General features: G+C 59.9%; 1 protein-coding gene across 1 annotated transcript; it reads left to right on the top strand.

Moving 5' to 3' along the window:
* Window positions 1–1,538: 1,538 nt before the first annotated feature.
* Window positions 1,539–18,357, top strand: LOC119101370 (protein toll-like). The gene is made up of 2 exons (XM_037224700.1): window positions 1,539–1,637; window positions 13,712–18,357. Exon 2 carries the CDS (start codon window positions 13,862–13,864, stop codon window positions 16,949–16,951), a length of 3,090 nt encoding a protein of 1,029 aa, XP_037080595.1. The 5' UTR covers window positions 1,539–1,637; window positions 13,712–13,861; the 3' UTR covers window positions 16,952–18,357.
* Window positions 18,358–19,400: the final 1,043 nt, after the last annotated feature.

The following is a 19,400-nucleotide window of genomic DNA, read 5'->3' on the forward strand; positions in this document are numbered from 1 at the left end:
TCTGTGTCTCTCCCCTCCCCCCCCCCCCCCCCCCCACCAGCTGTGCCTTCCCTTCACTCTACCCCCACCCCCACCGTCTGTGCCTCCCCCTCCCTACTGGCTGTGCCTTCCCTTCACTCTCCCCTCCACTGTCTGTGCGGAGGAACCTTTCACTCTCCCCTCCACTGTCTGTGTGGAGGAACCCTTCACTCTCCCCTCCACTGCCTGTATGGAGGAACAGTTCACTCTCCACTCCATTGCCTGGGTCTCCCCTCCACTGTCTGTGCCTCCCCTTCACTATCTGGGCCTCCCCTCCACTGCTTATGCCTCCCCTCAGCTGTCTGAGCCTCCACTGCTCTGTTCCTCCTTCCTACTGTCTGTGCCTCCCTCCGCTGTCTGTGCCTCCCTCCACCGGCTATGCGTGCTGTCCTCTGTCTGTGGTGCCGTCCTCGCGCTCCTGGCTTACAGTTGTGTTCGGGGCGTTTACTCGGGTGGTCTGCCGACTAGTGGAGGGATGTGGTCTGCTTGTGCTAGTGGAGTGTAGTGGGGCTGCTTATCGAAGGTGTGGCCGGGTCCGATTTCTCGCTGTTGCCTCGGAGCGGAGTTCGCAGCCAGTTGCAAATAGGAGCGATTCCAAGCACGCCGCCATCAGCGTGGGAACAATGGGTGTTGGGTGGGCAATGATCCATCATTTTCTCGCGAAAGCTTAGCACTGACATTACAACGATGCATGGATAGAATTGGTTTCGGCATGTTTATTCCATCCATTGTGGGGAATGTTTTTATGCCCTTGCATGTTTCGGAGCACGGGATCACGCGATGTGGAGCGGACGAAGACATGGCCTGTGGTTGCTGTGCTGACTATAGCACCCAGTGGCGTTGCCACGGGCGGGGCTGTTGAGGTCATGCCCGCTGCCTTGGGGCTGGCGGAGCTGAAGACCACACTGGAGTCGAAGGTCCCAGTGCTTTTTGTATTTTTTTATGTCCGGAAGGTTTCTAAACAATCAACGAATGGGCTTGCCAGGCACCAAAATGGAGCCCCGAGCCTAAAAAGTTCCATCGAGTCAAGAAACGTTTCCCAATAACGACGAAGTGAGCCCCCTGACTTAGACGGTCCCCTATGCCCCGATTTGCCCCCCCCCCCTTGGGCAAGATCCTTGCTACGCCACTGGCAGCACCCCACCCAGTGCTCTGTGCACTGGGATTCCGACGGCGTCGGCCGTCCAGTCCGGCCTCCGACCGTGCCCGGCCGCCGGCCGCGGTCGTCCATCCCGGCGTGCCGGGGGCCGGGCTGCCGGGGGCCGGGTGAGAGCGTGCCGAGGGTCGGGCTGTTTGTCGACCTCTCCCGCCGCCCTGCGCTGCCCGCCTCGGGGCCGGCCGCAGGCGTTCGCGTCGCTGTTGACGTCCTCGCCGTCCCTAGACGGCGGCCCTCGCCGGCCCGCCGGCCCGGCCGGGCCAGGCGCATACCGCCGACCGTGACGTCAGCGGGAAACGGGTGACGTCACGGCCCGAGCGGCGGCTCGGGCGTGTGCGCTGCCCCGCCGCAGTGCTGACTGTGGAGAGCGCGGTGTCGAGTCGGCGGCGGCCGCACGCTGCTTCCACGGCGAGAGACGTGTCGCGACGCGACAGAGAGTACAGCGGGGAAACGCATCGCGAAGGTACGTGCATGAGGTGTGCTTGTGGACTGGGCCCATGGGACGCGGCAAAGCTGTGTTGGTGCGCGGAGCCTGGCAGCGACAGTGACCTGATGACAGTTCACGGAAGGCCCAAGGCCGACGGCGCGGTGTTGCCCAACGGCAGCGTTCGCTCCCCTCCAGTCTCGGGTCGCGTGGTCGTGTGTCGTTGGCCGTCTGATGCCGGCGTTCACGTATCGCTGGCGTCGCCTCTCGGACCCTGCCCTCCGCCCTGAGCAGGCTGGGTCACACCGGCGGCCGCACTGACTCGTCGAAACGGCGCGCACCATCCAGCGGTGCGCCGGGCAACCAGTGCAGTCTGCCGCTCTGATCGGCGGGGCTCCGGGCGGGACAGCACGTTCGTGTTGGCCGCGGACTGGTGAGCGGATTTGGCACGGGTCACGGCACCCGCCCGATCTGGCGAGCACGCCGCGCGCCCGGGACTACGGCAGACTGTGCCCGGTCGATGCGGTCGCTAATTTGGCGGCTGTCACCACGTGCAGGTCAGGGCCGGCCGATGCGTGACAGTCGGCGCCTGATCCGCCTGATCCGCCTGATCCGCCCGATCAATGGGTGACGCCCGGCTCACGACGCAAAAGCTCCGGGCGCTCGGGCTCGCCGCCACGGCGCCCCACCCATCCAGCGAGCGACAGGTGGGCCGCGCCTCTGCGGTGATTTCCAGCTGGACGGGGAACCACCGCAGTGCCGCCGGTGTGCTCGGTGCTTTGTGGCCCCTCCCCCGCCGGTGGGGTGACACGGGCCGAGCCGGGCCCGTCCGGCGGCGGCTGTTGTCGGGCCGTGAGTCACCGCTGTGTGGTGCGTGGTGGAGCGGGCGGGACCGGCGCGCCCGCCGCGCTCCGCCGATGGGCCGGCTCGCCGCGCCGCCTCGGCGGGCGGCACCGGCGGCGAATGGCGTGCTGCACAGGGGGCCAGGCGGCTGATAACGTGCTTCGGACTCTAGGCAAGGTCTTCACGGTAGCGGCGGCGGTTCCGCGAGATCGCCGCCGGGTCAGACTGGGAACACTGTGACAGCGGATGACGCAACTTCCAATGAAACCGCGCCGCGCTCCGCGTGACCAGTCGCTGTTGCCGAGCGTTGACGTGACGGGACTCTAAGAGAGGGCAGAGGGAGCGACCCTCGGCGCCTCGTCGGAGGTCGCTCGGCACCGTGCCCGCGCCCAGCCGCGGGTCGGCGTGTCTGACCCGGGTTTTCCGCGCCGTCCCGCCTTCGCCGAAGTATGTGCCCGATGTGTGCTCTCTCCCGAGGAGCCTGTTTGCACACGAGCCTCGCCCGCGGCGCGGCTGACGCCGTGCTCCCGCTGCGGACGGCGCCACGGGTGGACCCCAAACTACCCAGAACACGCCCACGGGGCCGGCCGGCCTGGTTCCAGTTACGTAATGGCCAGAACGACACTAAACGGACGCGGGGCCTCACAGGCGCTCGTGCCGAGCTTCCGAGGAGGAGCGCGGACTCGTGCGGCCCGCGTGCTCATCACGGGAGGTGGCGGCGCTGTCGTGTGTGCCGCACGGATGCGCGGGACGGATGCGGGACTAGCGCCGACCCGGTGTGGGCGTGTGTGTGCCGAGCTGTGCCACGGCGCCGCCGGACGCTCCGCCCCCGCCACGGAGCCTGTCCTGTGTCCGGGTCCGGGGGCGTTTCCGGGTAAACATGACCGTCGATCCGCGCCGGCGTGGCGGCCGGCCGGCAGTGTCTGAGGCCCTGCCGGCAGTGTATGGGACGGTCTTCGGGGGTGCTCTGTATGGAACGATCAGCGGGGGCGACGGCGTGGGGCTGTGGAAGCGGCTGATGCGACCCCAAAAACTGTATGTGTGGGTGACGCATAGGGATGACCGTTCGTGAGTCCGCTGACGCCGCGCGCCGAGCTCCCATTCGTTTTCATTTGCTTCCTCAGTCAGCACGTTTTCACCGTCAAAGCAAGGCCTGCCCCGCTGACCACAAGTTCTCGGTGCGGTCCACTGGGCACCTCCCAGCTAAAGGTCGAGGTCTGTGTCGTCAGTCCGGTCGACCTGCGGCGCAGTTGTGTTAGTGCTGACTGCGCGGCACCGTTAGTGCCGAACCAGCCATGGTTGCAACGGTGCTGAAGGAGCCTGGCATGTGTGCGTGATACGTGTAGACTGTAGAATATGGACCGTAGGCAGGAAAGCTGGCGTCAGCTGGCTGTCCAGCCTGCATTGCTGGTGCAGCCTCACACACACAGCGATGGTTTACGTCTGAGGTTGATGTTTGATAGCATCGAGCGAGAAGGATCGCCGACCAAAGGGCACGCGAGTCGTCTCTCGACATGTGCTGTAAAACACCAATGAAAAATAGCCGCTAAATGGTACGAAATCTCAATGCCTCATCTGAATAGCCAATGCAATGAGAAAGATTGCACAAGTGCACTGAATAAGTCCGTGGAATGTAAGTAAACATTTCTGAGATACCGTTGATAGCTCTTTTTAAGCTGCACAGACCAGCATAAGCATTGTTTCCCGCCTACGTAATTCGTAACAGGTTTCCGAGTAGGAAGTTGCGATGTCATGCTTACCATCAGGAAATCACCTAGCACGCGTCTTGCAGAGCAGTGCAGATTAGCACTCTGCCGGCAGGCATGCAGCTAGTCAGCACACCAGACTCGCCAGTTCACGGGCTTACGCGAAATATAGCGGCCTGGGAGCGCGCGTAATTGGCATGAGCTCAGTGGTGTAGTCGCGGAGTAAATCATAATCAGGCGCGGCGTTAACATATGGCAGTCATATGACGGCAGTTACGGTTAACGTATGACGGTTACGGTATGACGGTTAGCATATGACGGCAGTCGACGCGCCGCCGGACTGCCGTTACCAATTCTAGTTTCCATTTGCTCAGAGCACGTCAATACGTCACCTCATTGCAGTGCAGATGGCTGGCGTCCAGGCGCTGCTGGCTCGTCTCTGGAATCAGCACGTGTATACATGGCGATGCAGACGCGGGCATGGTTTGCCTTGCGCGAGGCACGTTCGGGGCATGCAGAAGCCGGGGGCCCCCTCGCTGCGTTTTAGATGGTGCAGGGCTGCTGCGCCCCGGGTGGTCGCAGGGCTAACCGGTTGGCGGTGCTCCCAGCCATATGGCCTCGCCTGGTGTCAATACTGCATGGTAACTGTGTGGGTTTACGGTTTCATTCCCAGTGTCACACATTGTCGCCATTTTTCACGGTGACGCGGGATAATCTAGGCGCTCCGACCCCGATCTGTGTCACACAGCTGTCGCTCAGCTTGTGATCAGCTCGTGAAATAAAATCTTACCAGCCGTCCATGGAGCACGTGTCTGTCCAGGCCTGCGAGTCTGCAGCAGACCGCAGAGCCGGTCCATGGGCTGCCCCATAAACCCAGGCGACAGCTCAAGCCGTTCCCAAGTGGCACCTCGTAGGCATAAACGTTGGGAACAGTCCAAGCTTACCCAGACGCTGTCCGATGGGATTTACTTAGCTCTCGGCCCAAGAGTCAACATGATGCGATTATTTCCGACGTGCGCGAGTATGTTGTAATTCGCTTCGTAGCACTGGTGTAGGTTTTGCTGCATAACACTGGCTGTCGGATGGGGTCAATCAGCAGCGGGATGGTGGCGATCACTTTTTGTTCTCAGAAGACCCTCATAAAATGGATGGTTTGACTCCTAACCAGCAAAAACCACGTCATGCTGGAGTTCATGACGACGCCGCCTGATGCCGGCTGCTTCTTTGTTCGTGGTGCCCGCTGTCTGTCCGTCGGTGGCGTAATACGTGCAGGTACGCAGGTAAACGCTCTCGGATTCTCAAGCGAGTCGTATACTTTAAAGGGTCCGGCGGCACAGATCGCAGGTAGATCTCAAGGGCTTTTGGTTTTGAACAATAAATAAGTCCCAGATCATGGAGGACTAAGCAGCAAAGTATGTTGAAATCTGCGGGGATTGTGCAAATGTACACGTTCAATGACTTGTCTACGTGCTGTGGACCCTATGGAGGTTCTAGCTCCTGGCTGGGGGCTGGAAGCCTGAAGCCCGTTATCCGTGGTCTTGTATCGAAGCGTTCCCACCACGCTAGTACTTCTCTCCATACCATTAGTACTGACGGTGCTGAAGTACAGAGAGGCTTGGCTCATGCTGTCCCTGGCGCGACGGACGTCGGTCGCCTGGTCCTGAGCCAGCTGGCGTCTGTGCTGGACGTTGGTAAGTCAATCACAAGGCCAGTTAGGCGGGCCACGTCACGCTTCTGTCTATGAGCTCCGTCTAAGCTGAGGGAACACAGCTGAGCAAAGTCGCAACCGCAACCCCAGCGCCAAACGCTGTCGGGCTTTCGAGAACAGTGACTAATCCCTGCTAGTGCCCACGCCGAGATCGTTTCCATCGTTTGGGGGTTACGGTCGGCTTCAGTTCTAGCACAACTACGCATAAACTGGGCTCTCCAGAGAACGTCATCCGACCTGCGCGGCCGGCTTCTGCTCGCTAGCTGCGACAGCTTTGCATCAAAGCGTAACGGACCCTGTCCTGGAACGCGGGCTGAGCGGAGCAGGGGCGTGGGGCTGGAGCCTCTGGTCTGACAGCCCGGCTTGTTTGTTGTTTGCCGGCGGCTTGCAGTGCGCCGATGTGTCATGAGCTCATGGCATGCATGTTCCAGTTAAGGGTCAGTTCATAGATTATGTACCCATCGTGTCCGTGTCCACCCCTTCCTTTCAGGCTACGCGCCGGTTACACTGGCTGAGAGGCCCTCTCCCTGGTTATGCTGTCGAATTAGTGTATCATGTGTTAGCATGATTGGGAACCAAATCGGAGCATAATGGTATGTTTTCTAAACTCCCCCTGCCGTGTGACGTCTCGGCCACGTTTCTCAAGATCCTCCTCCTTCTCCATGCGTAACGTGATTTGAGGCTCGTCTGGAACGCCCTATGTGTGAATTGTTCTGGATCTGGCGCTTGTTGGGCGTTGGCGCCGGGCTGTCAAGCCTTGCAGCCCGGCATGGCGGTGGCGGGCATCCTTTTAAGGTCGGGTGTGACACGGGTGAGCCATTGTAGGGCGGGCCAGGTATCGAGTCCTGCTAGTGGTTACATTCGGAATGCCGAGCGGAGGGGAAGGCAATCACGCAAAGACCAGACCTGGAGCGAGACGAGCTCTGCCTTTCCAACATCGTGCTTCGGACATGGTCCCCATGCACTCACCCATGAAGCCATCAATATAGGAGCGAGAGCTTGAGCCGATAGCCGAAAGCACGTTCCGCGCGTCGGCGAGAAGGTCACCAAAGAGCGCATCAGGTGTCGGTGGTCGGCTGCGGCTTGGACCGGGTGGGCGCCCCGCCGGCGCAGCCGCGGCCAGTGCCGCTGACCGGCGCCGCGTGCGCAGCCGCGGCCAGCGCCGCTGACCGGCGCCGCGTGCCGGAAGCGGAGGAGCAGCGTCGCTAGATTACAGGCGGCGGCACCCCAGACTCTGGTGCGCCGCTCGACACCACGTCCGCCCCGGTCCGAGCTGCGACGCCCGCTGGCAGGCCGGATCCGACGGGACGAGGGCGCCGGCGGCTGCGGTGCACGCGCATCGTGCGGGCGGTCAGCACCACTCCAGCTGCGGATTAGCGGCGAGGGCGGCCTCTCGGAAGGCGGGGACTCCGGGGTTTTGTTCAGCACGCTGACTTGCAGTGTCTCGGTTGCGTGTGCTCAATTTCTTCCGCAGCGTGCATTACACAGGGACTGCAGCCTGCTGCGTTATAACTGCCAGCAATAGGGACGCAACAGACTGTAGACCACTGGACCCACTGCGGCATGCAGCCGAGGGCTGGTGGCCCATCGTCTGTTGACGAATTTTGAGTTGTTATGGGGGTGTAAAAACGACCATCTAACTTGGATCCAAAGTAGGAGTGGGATACTCGCGGCAACGCTGGAACGGAGGCAGGTGTCAATTTCGCAAAATGGCTTATGATCTCTCTCCTCAGATGGCTTAGGCTCAGACCCAAATGGGGCTCAGCCCCAGATTTTCGGAAAGTCCGACGTAAAGCTTACCATGGCGCATGACACGACGCTAATCAACAACGTATCTGCGCCCTGCGGATGCTGGACTGGTTTTCGCACCGACGGCTGCGCCCTGCGCTGGTGAATCCCGCGCCGTGCTGCTCTGGTGGGGCTCTGTCCACACTGACCCCGCGCCGTGCGACTCTGGCGGGGCTCTGTCCACATTGACCCCGCGCCGTGCGGCTCTGGCGGGGCTCTGTCCACACTGACCCCGCGCCGTGCGGCTCTGGCGGGGCTCTGTCCACACTGACCCCGCGCCGTGCGGCTGTGACGGGGCTCTGTCCACACTGAGTTCCGTCCACAAAGGATCAAAAGCGTGCGCTCCACGCACGAATGTGCCCACTTCGCCATGAACCCATTATTTGAAGAAGCGCGGTAGCTTCGAGGCCTTTGATCGCAACGTGCCGCGAACGCTAGGCCTGATGGGCTTGGGCCGCCGCCTGGAGCAGCCATGCCATCCAAGGCCATCCCGCCTGGCCCTGGGCCATTGCTGGAATACGGGAGCAGGCTATTACACCAGGGGCCGGCTGAGGCTCCGGTTGGCTGGATCAATAGCACCATTTCGCTCTGCCGGCCGCCATCTTACCACGTGAACGAATGCATGCCAAAGAGCACTTCCTGAGCTGCGTGAAAATGTCAGGTGGCCCGGGGGGTCAGCAAAGGCATTTGCTGTAAAGTGGAAGCCGCTGGCCACGATCTCGAAGGCGTCCCCATCCCGTCAGCGCACGGGAATGGCACGTTCCGCTCACTGCATGACTGGAGTAGGGCAAGGTGCGAAGTAAGGTGGGGAGAACTAGCCTGTCTGAAAAAAATTGTCACCCACAATAACTTGTTTTTTTGGAAGTTGTTCGCAGCAGCCGCTATGGCAAAATAGCAACCGAGCATGCCTTTCTGGTTTTCGGTAGGGTTTTGTGTGGTGGAACATTGAGATCACGCGCACTATTTTTTCATGCAAGCATATTTTTGCTGGACTTTTGATGTCCATTCTGCGATAAGTGCTTGTACTTTCTTTATATTCACCCTAGCTACCACAAACCTATGATTTTCGCCGCAATATATAGCGATAAACAGCAGTTATATAAATCTCCACGGGCCTGCTTGCGTCATGGTATCCACCAATAACACACCCAAAAGAGTTGGGCTCGTGGCCGCACTTCATCATACTGAGCGGCGTTTCGTTCAAGCTAAGAGTGTTGACTCATTTTTAATGGCTTACTTCTCCCGTGCGTCGCATATATTGACCCATCACTCCTTCGACATGTCCACTTTTCCCGAAACTGGGGCACTCGTTTGTCGTAATAAACGAAATTAGACCCGACGTGTGGCACGAAGCGATGGCTTCGTCAGGAATTTGCCCGTTTACCAAGCCCAAAACTAGTCTGCTATTAGACTTTTAACTGCCAGTCAGCAAACAACCGAGATCACTGCATCTTTGTCTGCATGGTACACGTTCTGGTGTCAAACCTACTGCCGCCTGGTTTTTTACCACTGCTGAGGTTATTCTCGATTCCATGATGTTGGAAAAAATACGCATCTCGAACCGTGTGATATTTTTTTTCGAAACACCGGTTAACATCGCACGAAGAACAATAGCTTTTCGGTCGAATGCGTTCGGAGGTATGCGATTTAAAAAAAAAAGGGAAGTGTCTGTACAAAAATGCAGGAGGTAAACATCGTGACTGTTTTTTTGGGCCGCCCGGTCTGTTTATTAACCGCCGTTGCTTGGACCACGCTCACGTCCGTGACGGCGTTACGAGGCCGACCATCGAATGACGTCACTGGGACAGCGATGTCGCAGAACACCCACGTCAAAGCTGTGCCGCGAGATAACAAACGTGTGCGCTCGCCGGGGCTCTCTGGGGAGGCCGAGACGCTTCCCACACAGCTGCCGTTGGACCGACCACCAAACTTGCCGCGCATAGCTCATGAGACAAGGCATTGATCGGAGTCGAAACCACGATACGTTGGCGGTGGGGGCAGTTTATAAGTGTAGCGGGAGGTGAGGTCCCTCACCGATCATTACTGAAAGCACGATACATTGGCGATGGGGACAGTTTATAAGTGCAGCGGGAGGTGAGGTCCTCACCGATCATCACCGAAAGCACGATACATTGGCGATGGGGACAGTTTATAAGTGTAGCGGGAGGTGAGGTCCCTCACCGATCATTACTGAAAGCACGATACATTGGCGATGGGGACAGTTTATAAGTGCAGCGGGAGGTGAGGTCCTCACCGATCATCACCGAAAGCACGATACATTGGCGATGGGGACAGTTTATAAGTGTAGCGGGAGGTGAGGTCCTCACCGATCATCACCGAAAGCACGATACATTGGCGGTGGGGACAGTTTATAAGTGCAGCGGGAGGTGAGGTCCTCACCGATCATCACCGAAAGCACGATACATTGGCGATGGGGACAGTTTATAAGTGCAGCGGGAGGTGAGGTCCTCACCGATCATCACCGAAAGCACGATACATTGGCGATGGGGACAGTTTATAAGTGCAGCGGGAGGTGAGGTCCCTCACCGATCATCACCGAAAGAGGCCGCAAGGAAAATGCGGGGTTGCCCATGTTTGCCATGAGCCTGGCACGCTTAGGACGGCGAATGCCTTGTCTGGGACGGGAAAACTGTCTCGCACATCACTGACGCACGGAATAGTCGACACGGCAATTTCCCGATCAGAACTCTGTAGGTCTTCCACCGTTCCTTGAGTGTGGGAGAACTGCGAGGACATGACCTCTGTGCAGGCAGCAGAGAATCGTCATAAACGTTGGTACAGAATCAGCTGGAAGGACGGTGTTCACGCCCGTAGCTGCCGGAAGCACATCTCCATCCACAAGTATGAGGAAAACGACTTCGGAGCATGAAAGTATGATAGGTTTTAATGAAGGCAATTGGCATTCAAACACGCCGGGATTAGGTAGACTGGTAGCTTCCGAATCTGTCTACTGGGTAGAATGCCCGGAAATAGTTTCGGTTGCCGGACAGACCACGATATACGCCATCTGCACTGTCAGTGGTGCTGCGGGTAGCTATGTTAGCAGAGTATGGCCGTGGTAGCTATATTAGCAGAGTATGACCGTGGTAGCTATGCTAGCAAAGTATGGCCGTGGGTGACTGTATTAGCAGAGTATAGCCGGCGGCAGGGTGGCTCGCCGTCAGACTTCGATGCTGTAGCTGGCTGGCTGCCTGTGTTCCGGAGTCTTGCGCGTGATAACAAGGCTAGCGGTGATATCAGAAGGCCTCTTCTGCTGGTACCACGGCTGACTGTGTGGGCAGAGACCTGTCGGCCGTGCCCTGTCGACCATGTACCGCTGCTGACTGTCGGCGGAGCCCTGTCGACCATGTACCGTTGCTGACTGTGTCGGCGGAGCCCTGTCGACCATGTACCGTTGCTGACTGTTGGCAGAAGCCTGCCGGCCATGTACCGCTGCTAGCTGTGTCGGCGCAGTCCTGTCGGCCATGTACCGTTGCTGACTGTTGGCAGAAGCCTGCCGGCCATGTACCGTGGCTGGCTGTATCGGTGGAGACCCGGTGGTGGCGTAGCGGGCCCCGACCGAGCTCCGTCACGACACAGACGGGGATGCGTCAGCGGACGGCCCGCCCGTATAGCTATCCGACCGGCAATCACGATACGGACGCACGCGAGCGGAGGCCGAGCGCCACCCGCGGACGCCGCTCGTTACTGGTCACTGGTTACTGGCGACTGCCCGCGGACGCCGCTCGCCACTGATCACTGGTTACTGGTGACTGCCCGCGGACGCCACTCGCTACTGATCACTGGTTACTGGCGACTGCCCGCGGACGCCACTCGCTACTGGTCACTGGTTACTGGCGACTGCCCGCGGACGCCGCTCGCTACTGGTCACTGGTTACTGGCGACTGCCCGCGGGCGCCGCTCGCTGCTGGTCACTGGTTACTGGCGACTGCCCGCTGGCGCCGCTCGCTACTGGTCACTGGTTACTAGCGACCGCCCGCGGACGCCGCTCGCTACTGATCACTGGTTACTGGCGACTGCCCGCGGGCACCGCTCGCTGCTGATCACTGGTTACTGGCGACTGCCCGCGGGCACCGCTCGCTGCTGGTCACTGGTTACTGGCGATTGCGGATGAGCCGTCGATATGGTGTATGCTGTCTGGTAGAAGATGTCTAGCGTGTGCTGTCCTCAGCAAGGTTCGCATGGGGATTAACTATTTAGTTGCTTGCGTTTCGGTTTAGGGCTCATCATGCTGAGAAAACTGACGAAAGCGGCCTGGAATAGGAAAGGGACGCGTTACCTACGTCATGCGCGGTCGCCGAATCTTCCTCCGGCTGTCTCCCCTGCCGTAGTCACTGAGGCTTGTGACGTCATTCATTACGTGACTCGATCTTACGAGCCTGAATCTGTGCAGGCCGGTGACGGAACCGGCGCTGTGAGGGGCACGTCATCTGCCCCTCTTCCAGGACCTCAGGCCCGTATTGCCGAGAAACCAGAACCTCCAAGGCCTTCTGAAAACTGGACTGAGGTAGAATGCGACGAAGGCGGTGGGTCCCCACCCGCCGGCCGGCCTTCTAGGCTTCTCCGAGCGGTGTGGGGCCAGTCGGCTATCGCCGTTTCGTAGCTTGTGTCACGGCCACCGACAGTCCACCATTGCCAGCTGTAGGGAGCGCGTCCTCACGTGTCAAGCCGTGGCTCTGGCGCGGCGCTCTGTATAGAACTGCGGCCCGCCCTCGTCCAACTGCAAACGGAGAATGACCTCGGGCCTAATGCGGGCCTGCCGTGCACTTAACGAAACGGCTGGGTCAACACTAGACGCATTGCACAAACGACCCACTTTCGGTCTCGTGATGGGGGTCAAATGCCTTTTGTTTATTGACGGCGTTGTTCGTCTCATGTGGTAGGGACTCACGAGTACGTTTACCCGTGGCGTGCATCTACACATAACCTGTCCGACTAAAAAAAGCCTCTCCAGACGAAAGTAAAACCGCTCTCGTGCGCCTTGTCGGCGATGTACATCCTTACTGTCAGCACGTGCCCTTCAAGGAATCGGGCTCGCGCTCCCCAGGCCAGCAGAGAAGCCATCTTTCTGCTAGCGCAGGCTCAGCGGGCCTTTGTTTGCCTTGGCCGGCCCGATGAGGTTAAGAACTGGCGGCAGGCGCCTGGCAACGGACCGGGCTCCGCAATGTTGCGAGGCTTCAAGAAAAATGCGTGTCGTGCAGCATGACTTACGGTCCTCTTGCGGCGACTTCGGAGAAGGTCCCTCTCCGAGGGGATTGGAACGGGAGGGGTAGATTAAATACTGAAATCGGCGGTTGGAATATAGAACGATGCATCGGGAGACGACAGCTGTTTTGAGGGAACAGTACCGCACTACCGCCTTGCGCTGTCACGCGCCGGTGCGGTTATTTGTTCCTGTCGTCAGTCCAGCTTCATGCATCGCGGTTAAGGCTGGGCGATGCTGGGTATGGCGCTGAGCGAGCCGATCTCATTAAGTAAGCAGCGAGCAGATCATGCTCAAGACTCACTTAATTGTCAGCCAGTAACTCAAGCCCACGCGAATAGGCGGGAGCAAGTAACTGATGACCTCGTGTGTTCTTGGAAGGTAATCAAGGAGAACGTGTAGCATTCCCCGTATTGTGGGCTTTGAATGCTTGCCTCAAATACCTGCCGACGCTGTTGGTGCTGAAAACTGCCCATTCCGTCCCACCTCTCGCAACACCACTTCATATGAGCTGATGACTTCATGTCGTTTCATGTCCAAAGTTTTCTTTGACATGCACCAACAGCCGTCGTCGTCGGCATCACTTTTGCCTCGTTGCGGGGAGGTCGCAGCGCTCAATCCACTTAGGAGCGGTAGTAGCCACCATTCCTTTCCCGGTAACGCGGCTATTTCATTGGCGACGCTAAGCGGAGACGGCCGTCTGTCCGCATCAGCGCCAGCGGAGACGGCCGTTCGTCCGCATCAGCGCCAGCGGAGACGGCCGTCTGTCCGCATCAGCGCCAGCGGAGACGGCCGTCTGTCCCACCAGCGCCAGCCGACTAACACGCGACCTTTCACTTCGCAGGGCTCGTCGCACCCACGGGAGCTGCGCCATCGGCCGCTATCCGCGGCGTCGACGGAGGATCCAACTGCGCCGGAAAGGTCCGGTGCGGCTGACGGGGGCCGAGCGGCGCTCCATCGACCGCGCCTCGCGCGCCGGAAGTCCGGCGGCGCCATGCTGCGGCGCTGGCTGGCCGCGACGCTGGCGCCCCTGGCGGTGGCGCTGGCGGCGGCGGCCGACCCGCGGCTGCACTGCCAGCGCACCACTCCCAGCTCGGCCAGCATCGGCGTGCTCTGCCTGCACGAGCAGGAGTACCGGCTGCGGCTGTCCTACACCAACGCGTCGGCCGGGGCTGACTCGCGCCTGCTCATCTGGTGCAACCCGCTCTTGGCGCGCGCTGAGGACTACGAGGCGCTGTTCGACCTGGACCTGCGCCTGGGCGACGTAAGCAACGTGGTGCTCAGTCTGTGCCCGCTACCGGCCGGTCGTCTACGGGACTTCTTCCGACGACTCGGCCTTACCGGCGTCGAGCTGGTGAAGGTGCAATCGCACGACGTGCTCAACGACACCATGCCGGCAGACTTCATGGACGGTGTCGACGTGGTCACGCTGCACCTGGACAGCCTGACGCGCATCGAGCTGCACGACGACTTCTTCGGCTCGGTCGGTGACCTGCACAACCTCACCATCACAGGCACCAACGTCAGCCTGCCGGAGGGACTGTTCCGGCCGACGCCGCGCCTGCGCCGCCTCGGCGTGTGGAACTTGAACGCCGGCCGGCTGCCGACGGCGCTCCTGCACGGTTTGCACAATCTGACGCGGCTGTCCGTGGGACGGAACAGCCTGCGCACGCTCAGCAGGGCCCACTTCCGCGACCTGGCGCGGCTGCGCCACCTGGACCTGTACAAAAACCAGCTGGAGACGCTGCCGGCCGACGTGTTCGCGCCGCTGCCCAGTCTGGAGGTGCTGCGCATGGAGTGTAACGCGCTGCGCTCGCTGCCGGAGTCGCTGTTCCAGAGCACGCCGCGGCTAAAGCTACTGCGTGTCAACGGTCACGTGGTCGTTGGCAACCTGTCCACCCTGCCGGCCGGCATCTTCAGAGGCCTGGACCAGCTCGAGCTGCTGATGATCGACCGGCTGGGTCTGCAGCAGCTGCCGGACGGCCTATTCAGCGGGCTGGTCTCGCTGAAGAACCTGACAATTGACCACAACCAGGTGTCGGACTTGCCGGACAACACGTTTGCCGGTCTGCGGAACCTGCGGAACCTGGACCTGAGCAGCAACCGGTTGCGCACGCTGCCTGCCGGCCTGCTCAGGGATCTGGTCAGCCTGGACACGTTGTACCTCCACGACAACGGGCTGGCGAGTTTCCCGGCGGAGATGTTCGCTCATACGCCCGCGTTGGGGCGGCTCTTCATGCAGGACAACGACTTGACATCCCTTGGCCGGGGCTCGTTCGTGGGACTAGCGAAGAGCCTGACGCTGCTTGATCTATCCAACAACAGTCTGTGGATGGATGCATATGAGCCGGCTTTCGCCGAAATCGGACAGATTCAAGAACTGCGCCTGCAGCACAACAAGATTGACCAGATCCCCTATGAAATACTATTGAATCTGCTGAAGCTTAAGAGGCTCGACCTGCGCCACAACTTGCTGGATATTCTGCAGATTGCCGACTTCAATTTCGTCTGCCGAGATGCCGATATATACATGCAGCACAACAACGTCTCCACCATTTACATGTCCCTGACGGCCCCGCTTCAGAACCCGAGCGCGCAGAACCGGATCCACCTCGCCGACAACCCGTTCGTCTGCGACTGTAACGCGGTCACTCTGAAGCAGTTCCTGGAGCGGAGCGGGCCGTTCGCCGACACCGAGCCGACGGACAACTCGTTCCAGCTGGCGACGGACGACCTGCGGTGCGCCCGGCCGGCTCCGTTGGCCGGCAGGCGCTTCAGCAGCGTGTCGGCCGACCACCTGCTCTGCGCGTACGAAGTCGGCTGCACGCCGGGCTGCAGCTGCGTGGTGCATCCCAGCGATAGCACCGTAGTTGTGTCGTGCCCGCAGGTGCCGGCCGGTCCGCTGCCAGAACTCGACGACCTGCCGGCCTCCTTTGGCCTCACGCTGCGCGTCGAGGGTGCGCAGATTCGGCGGCTCAACATGACGCTGGCGACGGCGCCGCCCTCGTCGAACGAGACGCGGCCGCCGACGCCGCTCTTCAACATCCAGCTCAACCACAACGCCATCAGCGAGCTGACGCCCGACCTGCTCCCGCCTGGCCTGCTACGGCTGAGCGTGCAGTACAACAACATCTCTCACATCGGCAAGCACTTCCTCGAGCTCCTAGACGCCGCCGAGAACAACGAGACCCAGGTGTGGTTGGGACACAACCCGTACGCGTGCGACTGTGCTCTGATACCGTTGCACCAGTATCTGCAGCTGCACGTTAGTCGAGACACGCTGCGCATCGTGGACGCTGATCAGATGACGTGCGCCGGCCAGAACCGGAGCCTGCTGGAGATGCAGCCGACCGACCTGTGCCCCTCGCACACGGCCACCATCGTGGCCGTCTGCGTGGTGGCGTTCGTCATTGCCATTTTCCTGCTGCTTTTCTCTATCGTTTACCACCGACACGGCGAGATGATCAAGGTGTGGCTGTACGCGCACAATCTCTGCCTCTGGCTGGTCACCGAGGAGGAGCTGGACGCCGACAAGAAGTACGACGCGTTCGTCAGCTACTCGCACCTGGACGAGGAGTTCGTGGTGGAGCAGCTGGTGCCGCAGCTGGAGCAGGGCGAGCCCAAGTACTCGCTGTGCCTGCACTTCCGCGACTGGCTGGCCGGCGAGTGGATCACCGACCAGATCCAGCAGTCGGTGCAGGACTCACGGCGCGTGATCGTCGTCATGTCGCAGAACTTCATTCGCAGCGAGTGGGGCCGGCTGGAGTTCCTCACGGCGCACAAGCAGGCGCTCAACGACAAGCGCAACCGAGTGATCGTGGTGGTGTATGGCGAGCTGCCCGACCCGGCCGGCATGGACCCCGAGCTGCGGCTCTACATCAGCATGAACACGTATCTCAAGTGGGGCGACGCCCTCTTCTGGGAGCGCCTGCGGTACGCGCTGCCGCACAAGGGGCGCCGGCTGAAGGCAGCCCGCCGCCGCCAGCGCTCCGAGAAGCTCGGCTTGATCGGCCGCGAGAACGGCGCCGGCCCGACCGTCTCCAACGGCGAGCTCGGCGGCAAGCTGGACGACCATGTGGTGTAGGCGGGCCGCGGGCCGCGCGAGTGAGTTCTAGTCAGCGGCGCCCGGCGGCCGGGTGCTGGGCGGCGAGTGATGCTGTCGCGCCGCCTCGTCGGACGACGGCGGGTCGGGAGGGTGTCCGCCTTCGCCGCCACGGGGGTGTGCCGTCGCGTCTCGCCAGCTGTCCCGCAGCCCAGCTGGGTGGTGTCGAGCGTCTGTGATATTTTGCGCGTGCTCGACTCAGCGTCCTTGCTTTTGTTGTATGCGACGTTCATGTCGTGTCGTTCCTCAGCGCTTCCCGGTCCTGTACATTGGGACATTCGCTGCAGTATGTGCTGTTCTCAACTCATTGCCGTACACGTTGCATGCTGTGCAAACTGTCATCGCTTGTCAGATTGTTTGGCTTATGTGGAATACTACGTGTACATATATCCTTCTACTGGTCATGCTTCGGCGGGCAGGTGGGCAGCGTTACCTGCTGTTCTCAGAGGCCCATATTGATTTCTGGTCGCCGCGTGGACGTGGCAAGAAGGCCACAGGGGGAGGGGGTGCCTGGCGTCATCAGTGCAGCACCACCGTACTTTCCACTCATAACCGGCTGCCGTAGACTGCTAAGCCCCGACGGATGTCACGACTTGAGACTGCCGAGAAGCCCCACACGGCGCATGCGCCGCAGACGACGAGGCGCCAGACGTTCCGCGACAACCAGCAGCCGCAACTCATGCCTTTTGCAACTGTGGACGGCTCTGGGTAATCGAGCAGCGCGACGGACATCGCAAGATGCTGCGCACTTTACCCACGTTCACCGGTTCTAGGTAAGGTTTGGAACGAAGGCTGGCCGGTCATGTTGAACCCACACGGCAAAAAGGCCTCTGTCTGAAAATGTCTCCCAACGCATAAACGTCTCCATTCTGTGGCTTCTTTGTGATACAATACGTAAAAATCCGAGCATTCGTTCTTGGTAAATTTAACTATGACGAAGTTAGCCACGTGTTTGTTTCTGGAATCTCTCACTTCTCCGAACTAAAAGTGAGCCAACCCGTTTCGAAAATATATGTGCGGTACATTATCGAGGACGTATATTTCATTTTCAGGACACGAAGATTTCATTACAACACCAGCGCTCATAAACATCGCCAAGTTCACAGAAGTTCCTTACTCAATGTCGGCAGCTGTCATGGAATATGAACAAGGCACTTAAATGACGCCAAACGGAGTTATGTTAACTTTGCCTGCGGGTAATCTAGTAATCCCTTGGCCTACCGTACCGCGAACCCAGACCATCAAACAGCACAGTGTACAAAGTGCATTACTAATCTTTGTATTACTGGTTGACCACACGATCACGAAAGCCTCCTCTCAGCTGCGGGCTGGGATATGCTCCCAGTCACGACAGAAAAAATAACGAGCCCTCCTGCTCTCAAGAGAAGGAATCTCTCAATATACGGCGGTGTGTTGACATGTATCATGATGAAGATCTCCCGTGGCACCGCAGACCTCATCATTTCAGGACATCTGCAGTACGCGGCGCGGCATCAGATCGCCCGCCCAATCTCGGGCATGCCGGGGCCTCCTGCTGGGCCTTGGCTCTTTATTGCACACGATCCTTGCATAGTTTGGGCTTCCTCCTGTTCACCTTCCTACCCATCATACAAAGTCGTCGCATGGTTCTGCCTCCTCCACAGGGAGGCCTCCGACTCCCTGTGGAAGTCACCTGGATCTCCTCGAAGTCAGAACAGATTCCTACCGTCTTACAGCGGCTTCAGACGGCCGTGACAGAGGCCTCCTGCATGTCTGTCATGACTTAGCCCACATCCACTTACATCCGAAGTTGACTTGGGCCGTCCCTAGTTCACAATAGCAGAACGAGAGGAAGAATCGCTTCCTGGTCCCGACCATACCCGACCATCCCGTTACTGGGGCCTCCCGTTCATCATTGCATTAGGGTTTCAGCCATGGCCGGTTGCCGGTCTCATAATTGCCGATGACCATGCGATCTAGTCTAGACAACACGGCCTTGAGGCGCCTGCTGAAACTTCAGGGTCGGCGAGCAGATATGTTCACCCACGTGTCTGACGGCAGAGCAGGTGACGGCCACCCTGCCACAGATTGGGGGTAATGGCTTTGTTACAAGGACAAGCGCATTTCTTTGTGACAAGAGGAAGAGCTGGGACATTTTTGCCCATGGCATGCACACGAAGCCCGAAGGCTTGTGCAGGTATTGGGGGATGTGTCATAGAAGAGAAGGAAACGTGCCCACTTTTCGGACGTGAAAGGCAGACAGCCCGCCCGCGGCTACGAATGCAGCCCGTCACCGCCGCTTGCAAGTATTCTGGCTCGACTTTCCTTCTTCAGCCCTGTCGGCGTGCCCCTGCCGTTGTGCTCCCGACCTCTGTGTCCTCCATTACGTCAACCGGACGGGACTGACTCAGCCCTACGGAACGGTCACCTCCGATCGCGCGGCACACGGTAC

This window comes from Pollicipes pollicipes, unplaced genomic scaffold (assembly GCF_011947565.3).
Source record: "Pollicipes pollicipes isolate AB1234 unplaced genomic scaffold, Ppol_2.1 Scaffold_4881;HRSCAF=5763_pilon_pilon_pilon, whole genome shotgun sequence".
Classification (NCBI taxonomy): Eukaryota; Metazoa; Arthropoda; class Thecostraca; order Pollicipedomorpha; family Pollicipedidae; genus Pollicipes; species Pollicipes pollicipes.